The 15,063-nt window shown below is 53.6% G+C and overlaps 1 protein-coding gene and 1 long non-coding RNA gene across 2 annotated transcripts; one reads left to right on the plus strand and one right to left on the minus strand.

The window, feature by feature from the left end:
* Positions 1-1,817: 1,817 nt before the first annotated feature.
* Positions 1,818-5,009, minus strand: LOC106047522 (BTB/POZ domain-containing protein KCTD12-like). The gene is made up of 2 exons (XM_048070718.2): positions 4,857-5,009; positions 1,818-3,727 (listed from the first exon to the last, which is right to left on the minus strand). Exon 2 carries the CDS (start codon positions 3,701-3,703, stop codon positions 2,813-2,815), a length of 891 nt encoding a protein of 296 aa, XP_047926675.2. The 5' UTR covers positions 3,704-3,727; positions 4,857-5,009; the 3' UTR covers positions 1,818-2,812.
* Positions 5,010-5,079: 70 nt separating this feature from the next.
* On the plus strand, positions 5,080-14,266 carry LOC136791858 (uncharacterized). The gene is made up of 3 exons (XR_010834753.1): positions 5,080-5,198; positions 12,631-12,697; positions 13,441-14,266. It is a non-coding gene; the product is annotated as an uncharacterized lncRNA (long non-coding RNA).
* The last annotated feature ends 797 nt before the right edge of the window (positions 14,267-15,063 follow it).

Below are 15,063 nucleotides of genomic sequence, written 5' to 3' on the forward strand. Positions count from 1 at the left end.
TTCTGGCACCGAAGGGTTCCCTCAGAGAGGGGCTGAAGGCTGGCCGAGGAGACAAAATGTTTTCAGATGTTCTCTCAGGGTGGCGGAAGAGACAGATGGGATTTGACTTCTATTTTACAGGGAAGACTGCTCAGATCCTGTGTTTTTTTTGTCTGGAACGAGACGCCAAGCGAGCGACAACCAGCAATTTGTGGGCAGGGTGCTCGCCGGAGAGCGTGGCCCCAGCCGGGGTTCCTGCTCTGCCTCGTTTGAATGAGGGGTCTTATTTTAGGACGGACGGTTTTCTGGGGACCTCTAAATGAAAGGGTGAGTTACGTTATCCCTCGGAGGGAAAGCAGGCTTTGAAAGCTCAGCCCCTGCTTTGAAAGCAGAGCCCTGGCTTTCTGGTGAGCTCAGCAGCCGGGGAGGCTTTGTGGCGAGGCCAGGCGCCTTCCCAGAAAGGATGCTCTCACCCACCGTGGTCCAAATTCCTCCACGAGGGACCTGATCCTGCACTGAGGCCACCTTGGGAGGCTGTGTGATTCTTATGCTGTCCTAAAAGCCAGCCCTGAGGCAGTCAGGCTGCCCACGCACAACCTACGTGCCCGTCCCTGGTGGTGCCACCAAAGCCACCCGGCACCGTGCTGGGGCAGCTGGCTCCTCTGCAAACCCCAGACCTGCTGTGCACCATTTCTCTGCAAATCCTCTCCTAAGGAACAAACTGACCAGATCTCCTGGCAGCAGCAAAAGCACTTTTTCTATTATTGGATATACCCAAAGAAAAAAAAAAAAGAAAAAAAAAAGGAAGAAACAGCCCCACATTTGCCAGAGCAGCCTTCCACTAGAGACTTCGATCTTTTTTTTACACAAAGCACCAGTTTTCATGAAGGCAGGCAGACTCTCAAGTGACTCAAAACTAAACCTTTCTGCTCTGCTCGTGTTTCACTTGGGGTATCGGGTTGAGCAGCCCGGATCACGCAGCCCGGCAGACGAACACCACCTCAACGCTGACTTTGCCGTTACGGTCTCACCCTCAGGAAAAAAAAGCTTCATCCTGTGAGATCAATTTTTTGGTCCAGTTCCAGGGGGAAAAAGCAAATATCGTAATACCAGTGTTTCTCACAAGGCAACAATTTCTTTTTTCCAATCAGTGCTAATTGCTAAAAAATCCTTAGTTAAAAACAAACAAAACACAGAGTGCTCCCCCCCTCTGCCTTTATGTAGAAGGATTTCATTCTGCCCTTCACCCTCTCTGAAGAGCTCAAGTTCCCTTTTCTCTTTTGTAAGCCGGTTGTCATTTCCTCTTCAAAATGCTGTTGCAATGAGGAACGGGCCCTCACAAAAATACCACTTTCACCTTCCGCTTCGTCAGGGCAGAGGGACTGCCTCGCTGCAAAGTTTTGGCTGTCCCCGCGTGCTGGAGGATGTCAGCCCTCCCACCTCCTCCAAGACCAGTTGCAAGCCTTCCTCCCAGCCAAACCCCAAAGAAATAGCTCTGTGGCTGGTACCCAGCCCGTGGGGCGATGCTGAAGCTTCCCCAGCTCTGAGCTTCACTTGGGGCTGCTTGAGAAGGGGATGGAGGAACGGGGCAGGGATGCTGAGACCCACGGCAAGGGACCAGCAGGCATAGGCAGCAGCTGGGGATGTCAGGGGGTGATCTGGGACTTGGCCACTTGCAGGGATGGGCAGTGTGGTCCAGCAGGGATGGGAGAGAGGGCTCAAAGAGGAGGAGGAAGGGGACAGACGGATGAGGCGAACTGGGGTCGGAGCCCTGCTCAACCAATGCCTCTGAAGGCACACAGCACAAGACCTGTGTCGCAGATGCACGCGGAGGCGAGTCGGTTTTGTTCCTTTATTACACATCGCCCAGGCATGGCAAAGCAGCAGCCAGCCAAGGGAGGCCGTGGAGAGCTGCAAGCGGAGAGACCTTCAGAGATGTTGTCCAAAGGGGCAACGATTTTAATGCTGGGCAAAGATTCCCTTCAGCCCATGAAGCCACGGCTGCGGCTGGGCCCAGCGGGTGCCCCCTGGTGCACTCCCACCCCGTCCATCCGCAGCCCGCACCGCAGGAGAGGCGAAGGTGGTTTTTTTCATACAGCCCTCCGATGAGCTCGAGGGATGTGCAAGCATTTGACACCCTACAGTAAAAAGCCTTCCCCCCGCCCACCCACCTCCCTCCACGTAGGCATGAACAGAGCATCTCTCAGCCCCTACCCACCCCCCAGAAAAAGTCCCCAAGGCAACCCAGGGCAGCAGCGATGCTTCAGACCAGAACTGCTGACACAGGGTGCGCCTTCCTCTAACCCTCCCCAGCACTGACAGTCTAAAGGCTAAGCTGCTTACAGGGGCTAACGACAATATATCCATGCTGTGAGGCTTCATCCCGACTCCCCCCTCCACTCCCCACCTTTCTCCATGTCCTTAAACCAACACTTGAGCTCCATGGTTGGTCTGCAGCACATCCCTGGGGCGCTGCATGGCACAGGGAGCCGAGTTCGGCATCTATCACGGAGCTCATCCGGCACAGTTCGGCGTGTCCCCCCCCTTCCCACCCCAAAAACGCATACGCAGCACTGTCCAAGTCCACGCATCCGGGGAGGGCTGGGAGCTACTGCAGAAGTCGGAGAGAGGGAAGGAGGTTTTGGTGGTCAGCAGCTGCTACGAGGAGCCAAACGGGTTCGACGTGGAGGAAGGAGGGGGGAAAAAAACAAGAAAAAACTCAAAAAGGAGGCAGAGGGGGGGACGCTGGGATTCGGGGGTCAGATGTCTACCTTCTAAAGGCAACGGGGGAGGAAAGCGAGAGTTGGTGTTTGGTGGGTGTTTATTTTTGGTGTCACTCACGATAGAAAACATATTCGGTGTAAGAGGTCCAGATCCTGTCATCTGTCTGGTCGTGGGCGAAGGCACAGGTGCCTGTGGAGTTGCAAGCCACCATGTGGAAGCCAGCATCAGCCAGTTTGTCAAAGGCTTGCTCCAGGAAGGTGAATTTGAGGTAGTACCTGGAGGTGTACCTCTCCGGGGGCCTGTCCGGGTCTCTGCTCTCATTCAAGGTATCCCCAAAAACCTCCTTGGCCAGCGCTGTCTTGCCACAGACCATGATCCGTGCCACCCGGCGGAACTTCGCATCCGTCTGGCTGTCCCTGCCCAGCGTGTAGGAGCCCCGGTACCCGATGGTGATGAACCCAGCCCTGCGGGCATCGGGGCCAGCAGTACCAGTGCCGGTGGTGGCTGCGGCCCCAGGGCCACCGGCCGCGGCACTGGGGAGCGTGGAGCTGGGGGGGGCCAGGCTGCGTGCGGCATCGGCGCTGGGGGAGAGCTCCTCGGGGTCGCTTTGGCACGGATCATCTCCCAGAGAGTTCTGCTTGCTGAGCTTGGGGGCCAGCATCTTCACCAGCTCCGGCAGCATGAAGTACTCGGCCTCCCGCTGCAGGCGGCTCCGCTCCGGGAAGTGGTCGGGCAGCACCAGCTGCTGGTCCCTCATGTAATCCAGGATGTAGCGGAAAAGGAATCCGTCCCGATCCACGAAGAACCGTCCCTTGCTGTCGCGGGCCAAGGAGCGGACGTTCTTCTGCGTGAACATCTCCCAGAGCAGCGAGCCCGGCACGCTGACCAGGGTGGGGTGGCGGGTGATGTAGACTTGTCCACCCACGTTGAGTTCAATGATCTCGGGGAAAGGGAAGTCCTCGCTGGGTTTGGCACAGCCCGCGTTGTCTGCCAGGGCCATCGTGAGCTACCGCTGCCTTCCCACCTGTGAGAGAAAACAGCCACGTGCCCGTGTTAAGCTTGCCAGCAGGTCCTGAGCCAGCTCAATGCCCCTCCTCTATCAATGAGCAGCGCAGGATCTGGACCCTGTCCCTCTGGGAGCCTGGAAAACAGCTCTCATCCCTGATCCCCAGCCCTCGGGATAAGCAGCTCTAACACCACCTTTTTTCTATGCCACGCATGGGGAAGAGCATCGCCCACGGTCTGAGGACACCCCTCCACTCCCCCGGCGCTCAGCCTCGGGTCTCCATCGAGTGCTTTTGAGGAGCAGGGGAGAGAGGCTGGGATGTCCTCTGGGGGCTGGGACCAAGGCAAACGTTGGGCTGCTGGCAGAGCCTCATGCATTTCCCAAAGGCGAGCTGGTCCTTTGACATCTCCGGCCACCACAGATCAGCGCTTACATAAACCCGGCTCAGCAGACGGATCCTGAGCCAGCCCACGCGCCGTGCGGGGGATTTGGGGCCGTGGAGGGAAGGGGGGATCCCTGCGGGATCTCAGGGCTGCCCTGAAGCTCTGCCCTGCACGATGCTGGTGCAGCTCCGGGGTCAGTGCTCCCTGCGGGGACGGGTCCTGCAGCCAAAAATCAGCGGCGAGCCTTGCACCGTCCCCACGTCCTGCCATGCGGCTTCGGGGGAGCAGCATAAAGGGAACCTGAACGCAAACTGCAGGGAAATTGGAGGGCACGGACAAAACTCCACGGGCACTTTTGGGCAGGGAGAGCTGTGGCTGCGTTTCGTGGCCGAGCATCTCCTTGTAGCTCATAGCGGGGCGATTTTGGGCAGAATCAGCTCTGAGCGAGGAGCAGCTCGGGCAGGGGCGAACCTGCAAGGATGGGACGGGGGATCGGCGAGGTCCTCCTGGCTCCCGGCACCCCAAATCCGTCTTTAGCCCTCGGTCTGCTTTCTGGGGGCCGTGCACCCGCTGCGGTTGGAGCAGGGCCGGGAGCGAGGAGCCCTTTGTCACGGCTGGGGGCTGCGGCAGGGAGGGAGGGGGCACAAAGCACCCCCGGCCCCCCCGGGAGGGGGACGGGATGGAGGGCCCGGAAAAAAAAAATAATAAAAAATAAAAATAATAAAACGCGGCTGCCGATCCCGGTTCCCCGCCGCCCCCGTTACCTCCGCTGGGTGCTGGGCAGCTGCGGGCCCGGTGCCGTGCCCGGTGCCGTGCCCGGTGCCGTGCCCGGTGCCGTGCCGCTCCGTGCCGTGCCGTGCTCCGCTCTGCCCGCCCGGCCCTGGCCCCGCCGTTTTATGGCCGGGGATGCGCCGAGCGCCTTCCCTCGGCCGGCCCCGGCCCGCCCTCGCTCCCCGCCTCCCCCCGCTGCCCCCCCGGCCCCCCGGCCCCGTCCCCAGGTGCGGAGGGTGGGAGCTCGGCCTCCTCCCCCCGTCCCGCGAAGCCCCGAGGACAGAATCCGTCTCTTTGTTGGGAAGTCCGGATTTCTGTAAAGACGAGAAGAAATGGTAATGGCAAGCGGCACTGCAGTATTTGCCCGTTTCCTAAAAGTTTTTGGAAGCAGCTTAAAATCTGTCCGTGACAGAGCTTCTGACCCTCTTTATCTGTGAGTTTATGTACGTTGAATTTTGTAAGGGTGGATGGTGTAATTTCTACTTCAGCTGACGATCAGACTCTGAACATAAAGCTGCCCCACACTAAAAAAAAAAAAAAGGGGGAGAAATAGGGACTTTTTAACACTGTAACTCTTTTTTGCGTTGAAATTTTAGGGTGATGGAGGTGCTGGGGTCAACAGGGATTTGAGCATCCGCTTTGAAAATGGCCTGCGGGCAAGTTTGGGTCACGGTGAGATCCGGTGTATTTCTGTCTTGCTTTTCTGGAGGCCTGATCCAGTGTGGCTGCAGCCTCAATGGATGTTTCCCAGAGAAGTTTTAGGTCTGCGGGGCTGCAACTCTTCATCGCCAGAAGATGCAGTGACCCCAACCCTATTCCAGGTGAATGGCTCAGCACTTGAGGCCATCCTCCCTCTCACCCACCTGGCCCTTTACGGACTTGCAGAAAAGCAAAAGACACAAAAAAAACCCTCTTGGTACCAATCTCTGTGCTTTTTCCTGACCAAAATCCTGGTGGCAGGGTCTCAGAACCTTCCCTGACACCAGATGTGGAGCTCTGGGACCTGTGCCGATGTGAGCAGCTCTGCCATGCACTACAACCCAGCAGGGCAGCAAGGACAAAGGCTCTGAGCCATACGGAAAGGGGGTACTCTGGTGGGCACACTAGCCTTTATTTGCTGGAAATACTTAAATTAAGCTTCTCCTCCGCCCACGCCCCTCTTTTCCCCAGCTTGGTCAGAAAGCGGCCTTTTGGAGACTCAATGGTGCTCCACCAAACTGCACTGAAATCACCCAAAAAATCCAAAACGCGGGGAGAGCAGAGGCAGAGGCACACTGCTTCACACACAGCACACAGACATGCCTGGATCTGGATCGTATTAATCTTGTTTCCTTAGGAAACGAGCCTAAAAATAACCTGATTTTGATAGTGCTGTTGGAAGGCTACAGGAGCAAGGCTGCCCTGGGGGACTGAGCTGGAGGCTCCTCGCAGAAAATACTCTTGGCAAGGTGGCAGTGCGGGTGCTGAGGTCTTGGGAAGCCCCAGAGAAGCCGTACTTTGCTACAGCAGCTCAGTGCATGGCTCCAGGCTTGTGGCAAGCTCGTCAAGGTGTGCATTTACCTGGTGTCTGTGCCAATACAGCCTGGAAGAGTTCAGGCTTCCTCCAGCCTCACCTTGGACCAGAGGGGTCCGTCTCTCAGACTCATTTTGCCTTCAGCATCCTTCCTGACCACGCGCTTTAGTGCACCATCCTCTGCATTGCCAAGACCCAGATTGGAGCAAAGGTTTCCACGAGATGACATGGAAATCACCCAGGCCACTGCCAACATGGCTTGAGCAACGTGAAGCAGTATCTGCAGAGGAATGGAGGACAACTGGGGCCGTGGAGGCAACAAGGGGGGCTGGAAGCTCAGAAGAAGTCGCCAAGAGGTTTCTTGAACCATCCTTTTACGAGTTCTTCCAAAAATGAAGGGAACAAGAATTCGGGTCCCTCTCTGGATTCTTGAGGACTTTTATCAACCACAACAGTGAGCATGATTCATCCGTGTCCCAGGAGAAGTAAGGAATGGGCTTAATTTGTGTTTGTTTGCAACCACTCTGTTATTTACTGAGAATGTGGTCTGGTGATTGCAAGGAAGGCAGTGGCATAGCTTTCTGGCTGCTATTTCCAGCTCCTCGTGTTTTCTGAGCTTGGGCACAGTTTGTTTCGCCTTGCAGTGACCTCCTCATCTGCAGGCTGGGGGGTCCTGCCCTCCGCAGCCACCCCCAGCATTGCTAAAATCCCATTGTGCTGCTCCAAGACCCTTTGAAAGGTCTTTAAATGTGTATTTTAAGGGCTGAAAGGACTATAAACTGAAAATAAGACATGAGTTTTTCCATTCCCTGATATATGTGTCAGCTAAGAAGGCCAAAGTAATAAAAAAAAAAAATATAAAATCAGTTATGCGCCCTGCTCTGGTGATGATCTCGTGATACATCACGTTGCGGGGATGCTGTTAGAGGACTGACGTTGTTACATCTGCTCAGTCAGTTTCTTATCTGGAGATAACAGGGGGAAAACACTAGCCAAGGGAGGAATATTTATTAGAGGAAAAATCCCGTATTTCCTGTAGGTCAGAAGTGCCCAGCTGATTGCACAGAGGGATTCAGATCCCGCCGGGCCGCTGCTGGAGTTCACAAACCAGGGCAGAGCACAGGGATCTTCTTCTCTCTTCTTCCTCCGTGCAGCGCTTCTTTCAGTTTTCCTCTTGTTGTTCCCACTCCATGGGCTAATTAAATCCCACCGTGGGGTTTCCAAGTGTCAGTGAGAATACTGAAGGGTCACGGGCGGTCTCACCCCTGGGTTGCTCCCCTTGTGCAGGCAGGAGGATGCAGCACCCACCCAGCCCCCAGGTGCCCAGAAATCAGCAGCATCCCCCCAGCAACCCAGAGACAGCTTCAGCTCCTCAGCAACTTGCCTTCAGCTATTGCCAACTTCTATAAAAAGTGGTTAATCTGCTTCTGCTGGGCCGGGAGCTCAGGTGGCTTTGCAGCTCTGGGAACAGAGGGCGAGCGGCCACCTGCCTCTGGCCCCGGCTGTCGCTGTCCTGTTTGCCATGTCTGCGAGACTTCAGGCTGGCATTTCAATAATTTACTTATACATCTTACCTTCCCCATTTTTAGCAGCATCTGCCAACTTGTGCTAGAGTCGTTGTGTCCTTTCTGTGACAGATAGGTTTGGACAAGGAAGGAAAAAGGTTGAGCTTAATGGTGCGCTTTAATTGGCTTTTCATTATGGAAGCTCGGATGTCTCTGCAGCAAAGTGCAGTTAGAAATCAGTAACAGATGGGGACCAGGCTGCCAACTCCTCCTGAAATGTGGGAGTTGCTGAGGTTCAGGGTTTTGGTTTGGTGTCATCACCACGGGAGGGTTTTCTAGGATCGTCTCTGGCAGTGAAGAAACAAATCAGCATCACCACCAGTGACTCCAGGATGATGGAAATACGGCACGGGAGCTCCCTTCCCATCCTGGTGCAGTTTTTGTTAGCGGTGACAAGAACACACATAGCCACTGATCTCATTTCACCATCTGGAGTCAGGGGCTGGATGGACACTTTGAAAGTGCTCATCCCTAAAGCAGGGATGTCTCACGCCACCTCTTCTCCATGAGCACTTTCAAGCTGGTAAATTAAAATCATGATGTTGGACCGCAGCCGTCCCTGCATTTTGGGCAAGTGCTGTCCGAGCCAAGTCCCACGGGGAAGGACGCTGAAGCAGTCTCGGGAGTATTTCACCATGCTTTTGGTACTCAGGGGTTGTTGCCCAGGGGAAGGGGGGTTAGGTGTTTCTCTGCCTTGCCCTCCCTGAGGGTACTCGGGAGGATTTTCTCCTCAAAATTCTCCAGCCCAGCCCCTGCCAGCTCTGCCTTTTGCTCAAGCAGCGATCGGCCTTTGCCTTTGCCTTATGGCAGCATCACTCTGGTAGGCACTCGGGTGCTCTGCAAAAACAAACATCCAGTCCACTGTGTTTCTAGGATGCGGATCACTTAGTGAGCTGGAAACAGCCCGTGCTATAAAACTTCCCACGTACACTCAGATTTTCACGCACCGAGGATGTTTTTAGGTGTTACCCAGTACGACCCAAGCTTGCATCATACAGCAGAGAGACGTGATAAGATGAAAAAGACCTGAAGTCTCGACCAAGGTGGATGGCAGGTGGGCTGCGGGAGGCAGCTACATGAGCCTTGCTGCAGGCAGGCTGTTCCTCGGGCTCTGCCAACGCGGTGCCCCGGGGTGAAGATGCCATCTGGCTCGGCAGAGCAGCAGCCTGAGGATGGTGCTGGTGCGAGCGTGGAGGAAAAGGAGGAATCTGCTTCAGCACATGCCTGTTTCACAGCCAGGTTTTCTGCAAACCGTACCAGCAGACTGCTCGGTGCATCCCAGCTTGGGGATGGGGCCGTACAAGGGTGGGGGAACACAAGGGAACAGCCTGGTGTTGCCCTTGGAGGGAGCTCTTGTGAATCTCTCCAGACTGCTGGAGAAACCTGCGGGTCCTACATGCTGAGCAGCAGGTCACAGTGGCAAACTCAGAGTACCCCAGAGCAATCTCTTGTCTCCTGTACTCTCCTGTACTCTACTCTTCTCAGCTCAGAGAAATCACCTCCTCCCAGTTTAGACACATTTCTGGTGCTGTGTTAATGCTGAAGATGAGAAAAAAATCCTGTAGGCTCAACATGGTGTGCGGACACCCTGCAAATCATGGAAGGACGACAGGAACACACGTGTCATTGCAAAGACATGTCTGTGATGACAAAGTTCCTGCCCACAGCTCGGTCAGGCTTGTGATGAGTGTGAAGCTGTTCTTCCCCTTCTGATGTAGGACTGTGTTATTTTTCATGTTTATTTTCTTTTTTCTTTTTTCTTTTTTATTATTTTATTTTTCATGTAGTGTCAGTGGGTTCTTCCCATTGCATGAACAGATCAGCAGGTATTTGGTTATGAACAAGACTTGTGATGGCCGCAGCACCTCAGGACCAGATTTCCAGCAGGTGTAGATCAGCTTTTCCACCAACATTTCCTTTCCAGTGCTGCTGGAGGCAGCAGGGCACGCTGGTTTATGCCTCCTTTCTCAGGGTCAGCAGCAGTTTCCAGAACTTGGAGGAGTTCTGGACAATCACACCTGAATTTTGCGCCATGGCCATGGTTTATGTGCATTGTTTTTATCCTCCCAGTACCATGCAGCAGAAGGAAACGCCAAACCTCCTGGCCCTTCCATGCCTGTGCTTCAACCCCTGGGCAATGCTTCCTCCTATAGGCTGTTGTGTTAATTTTCAACGTTAAAAATTGAGCCTTGCTTGCAGCACACACAGCACAGGCACTAGAGTCACTTGCCCTTAAGGCCAAGGGAACAGATAAACTGCATGGGACCGTGACAGCACCGTCCGTCACAGCACAGCAGCGCGGTGCTTACGAGGAAATAAATAATGATGGACAGAACTTGGTTAATTTCTCCCCAGCTGGACCCACAAGAGGCTGAGCCCACCAGGCTCAGGGTACTGCATCTCCTGGGTGGGCTTCCCATCGTGTGGCACTCGCTGATGCAGCTCGGGGCTTTGGGGAACAGGGTGGGCAGGAGACGGGCTCTGGGCATGACGGGGGCATTTTGTCTGCTCACCTCACCCAAGCCTCATCGCTGTTTTCATTCACTCTTTTCCCACCCGAGCATTACCTTACTCCCCTTGGAGCAAAATGCCACTTAGGAGCTGTTTTACGAGTGGGTTTAACTAGTGCCTAAAGCATCCACAAGGCGATCTGTTGGAAATCTGAACGTATTTGTTTCTGGCATCTGAGTACCTGCCATCGTGTTTCCATAGCGAGCACAGTGACAGCAGTGGTCATGCCTCTGCTAGAATAGGTGACTCAGGCTTTGCCCTTGCATCACCTGCCTGAAATGCTCAGCTGCCAGCCCTGCCATGTTTTTAGCTGAAATTATTACCAGAAACGGTGCCATGGCAATGCTAGGCAACCCGCACACCAGCACCTCTGCAAAAAGCCTCTACAAATAATGATGGTTTTAACAATTTCCATCAAAAAAACGTCAAAACACGGGTCAGTGACCTCCTGTCCCCTTGCAAAGGAGAAAGTGACATTTACAGACCGAGGTCCCACGGGCAGTCTGCAGGACAGGTGAGAGGTCTCAGGGGACAGAGTGCCACCAAACTGCCACCACCTCTCCTGCCCCTGCAAGGGGCTCTCTCCACAGCTTTGGGCAGAATCAGTTTTGTCCTTTCCTTTTTCCTTCCCTCTTTCTGAGCATCAAAAGTGTCTTTGTCCACACTTTCCATATTTAAGGGAGCTTGAGGAGGAACATTCTTGATCACGTCCCCCTCTGGAGGGATGAATGCATCAGGCGCTGGGCCAAAAGCACAACAGCTGCTAAAGCCACAGGACTGTGGCTATGGAAGCATGATAAAATGCTGAATGGGCATAAAATTGGAGGCAGGAATTTAAAGAAGCTCGCTGTGATTACCCTGTAACACATCTGGCTGGAGCATATGGCTCTACCCTCCATCGACATTTTGCTAGTGGCCTTGCTTTGCCCCTTGCCTCTTCTCCCTCACCTAAAGCCACTTTCACCTCCCTTATAATAATTAATCTCTGCTATGGAGTAACTGCAACCCAAATTGCCAGCTGAGATCCCTGTCCTCATCCTGCAGTCCCAAGGACCCAAGTCACAGAGGTGAGTGGTGTCCCCAAGGTGACACAAGGAGTGGCAATGACCGGGGAGGTAATGTCTCGCAAAGAGAGGATTGCTCTCAGCAGTGCTGCAGTTTGGCACTGAGCAGAAGCCAAGACGCCTTGGAGTTTTTCCATGCACAAAATATGAGATCTCCACCGCCTGAACAGTTCAGTCCTTGATGTGAATTCAGTTCTTCTGCAGGTGTGTGTCTCTGTCATATGCAAACCACTACGGGGCCAGCTATGTAAGGGTGTGACATGCTGCTTTTGAGCAGTAATTCCATTTTGAGGTGAAGACAGCTTCACCAGGGAGATGTCCCTCAAAAGTGCTGTCCTGACAAAAAGAAGTTCTGATGCCCATGACTCAGTATTTCCATTTTCTTGGAGAACTCCCAGCCACCTCTGTTAGTGGCACAATCAGAAAATGGACCAGGGCCACCACCTGAGCCACAAGGCTCTCCTCCCCTCATCCTTTACCCTTCATTACCTCCCCTCTCATAAAGCTCGCCCCTTGCTGCCAATAAAGGCTTGGCATCGCGTCTCACCCACAGCAACGCCGATTTAGAAGCAACTGGATTTAGAAACCAAGGACAGAGGGGCCATCCTCTGCAGAGTGACACAGTTTATTGCCCTATGGCATGGCAAGGACCTAATGTCAGCAAAGGGCAACCAGATCTGTCACCGCTTGATGCCACATTCATGAGCAGAGGAACCTGTCAAAGGGCTGGTGTATGTTTTCCTCTCAGCTGCTGCAGGTTCTGCTTATGGGAATTTAGTGCTGATGCAAAGACACAGGCATGCAGTTTATCTTCCCCAAAGACACGGCGTGGTTAGGGTGTAGGCATCCTGCTTGCCGTGCAGCCCTGGTCTCCAGCTGCACATCCAGATGTGCCCATCCAGGGCATCATCCACCACGAAGGGCGCCTGGTACAGCCTCAGGAAGGAAAGAGAAGCACAGCAGGTCGGGAGGGAGGTCGCTGTGAGGCCAAGTCCCCCCTGCTCCCCCTGAAGACATCCTTGTGTGTATTGCAGGACATATTTAGCACCTGGGAATCAATCTTCCGAGGTGGTGCTTGGACGGGTTAACCTGTGGCTGTTTGGTACTGTTACAGGTCGCTGAGAGGAGGAGGAGGCTCTCCTGCGAGCTGTGTTCCCAGCTCCCATTCTGCAGGATGCAAGGTGAGTTACATGCACAGCTGCCCTGTGAGCTCCATTCCCTGCTTGGACTCACGCGGTTTATTGTTTGTGTTGACTTGAGGGAAGAGATAAAAGAAAAAGTGGGTCCATAAACTAAGGATGGGCATATCTGTCCCGCTGCCAGCAGCAATCCATAGCAGCGCTCGCGGTGCTGGAGATGAATGAGGAGGCTTGGAGGCTCAGGAGCAGGCAGAGCTTTCCCAGCGGAGCTGGGCAGCACCCTCTAGTGGGACCTCCGCCGTGTCCAGCTCTTGGCGAGCATCCCCCAAAAGCAGGGATACAGAGGGAGGATGAGGATGTGCAGTCCTTTCTGCTGCTAGTGACTTAAGGGTCTGCTGAAATCACCAGGGGATGCTCACACAGAAAGGTGAAGGTCCCTCTGGCAGAGCGCTGGAGATGCAGAATGGGCTGGTCTACGGACTGCAGAGCAAAAATCATCTCCCGCACCACCCTGGCTGAGTCCCTCATCCCTTGTATGCCTTGTGGGGAAGCAGAGCTGCTGCCCTGTCCTGCCTCCTGGGTGGGTGGATACTCCAAGCACCTCAGGACATGCCTAGGGTTTGCTCACCATTTCCCAAACTGGGAAGCGAGCCTTCCTGCTGCGGGCAGGCAGTGGTTAGGGTTAGGGTCCTGCTGCTCTGTGGTGAACATTCAGAAAAGCTGCAGCCAGACAGGCTCCATCTCTTCACCCTTGTTTTCTTTACATCCCATTTCCTTTCTCTTAGTGAGCTGAAGGGAAGATTTTCCAGCTCTTGGAGCAACCTCCACACCTCGAGCGCGACACGACCAGAGCAGGAGCAGAGCAGAGCGCTGCGGGGTGGCTCCAGGACAGTCTGGGACGTGGGGAAGGCTCTGAGACCCTAAGCAGAGCAGAGATGCTCAGCACGAAGTGAAGCAGGAGAAGCTGTGACAAAGCCTATGACTCAAGCAAGAAGCCTGGAGGAATCAAAAATCATCCTATGGGAATTTGCTATTAAAGAATGTTGGGCAAAATAACCCCCTTCTCCCCGTAACAAACCAGTGATTCTTTTGACCTGATTTATTTTCTCCATCAGCAGCAAATGCTGGATGCTCTCTTGGTACCGTGGCTCTGTTAGTGCTGGAGCGGTACGTGCATCGATGCGATCTTCCAGATAAGATGCTGCCCATGCCTGGATGACGGCCACCGATTCCAGCCCTCCCAGGTTATCTTTAGATAAACTCAGATTGGTTTTTGTAAACTGTGGGGCCATTTGGCTGACCTGGATCCTAAGGCAGTGACTTCCCCAGGGCAATTATATCTAACCTGATAAGACATTTCTTTGTGCTTTTTAATGCTCTGCCTCTTGGTTCACACACTGCCCTTTTGTTCCCAAGCTCCACCTGAGCATTGCTGCCGCATCGACCGACAAATAACTTCTGGAGGTTTTATGGGATATAGAACAGAACAAATGGCCTCCCCTAAAATATTTCCTTTCTTTCATAAATCTTGATTATGCTGCTATATCCTTTCCAGACATATGAAACTGCTCTGAACCCAGCTAAAATTGCTAAATTGCTGCCTTTTTTTTTTTGCCCTTTTTTTTTTTTTTTTTTTGCTTTACCCCACGTATAATCCCTCTAGGGGAAAGAGCACATGACAAAACTGCATCATGCACATGGCATGTTCGCAGGGCCAGGCTCCACCTGGAAGCTACCATGAGTGTGGGTCTCTCTGCAGCCCTGGTCCTCATCCAGCATCTGGTGAAATCAGGAGCAAGATGCGGAGGAGATACCGAGGTCATCCCTCCAAGAACATCAGACGAAATCACTGGGAGCCTTTGTGCTGACACCATTTTGGGCCCTTGGAGTAACATTACATCTCTTTAGTGTGGTTCCACCTGACAGAGCCTGGCGTAGGGCATTCCTCAGCCTTTCTACTTGTTTTTACCAATTTCACCCAAGAAAATGGAGAGGGATCATTCTTAGATCCCAAACACAGCATATTGCCCATAGTGTGCAGCTATGAATGGGGAAGGAAGAAGGAAGAAGGAAAACACCAGCCCTCCCGTTGGTCCAGCTCCAGCACAGTGCCTAGATTTATCGCTGTGCTCAGGAAAGCAAATAGAGAGCAAAAGACAAACAGACACCTTGATTTACCAGTGAGATTAAGAATGTGTTGGCGGAACAAGAAAGTCTTTATAAAAAATGAAAGAAGAGCAGGCGGGTGGAAAGAGCAGTGAAGATGAAACTCAGTGAGTTATCTGGGGCATGTAAGAAAACCATCAGCCCAGCAAAAATGTGAGAGGAGAGCACAGGAGGTGAAAACAGTGGGGAAAAACAAGGCATTATGTTTTATTAATTCTACTATTTTACATCTAAATAGCATC

Source organism: Anser cygnoides, chromosome 13 (assembly GCF_040182565.1).
Source record: "Anser cygnoides isolate HZ-2024a breed goose chromosome 13, Taihu_goose_T2T_genome, whole genome shotgun sequence".
Lineage (NCBI taxonomy): Eukaryota > Metazoa > Chordata > Aves > Anseriformes > Anatidae > Anser > Anser cygnoides.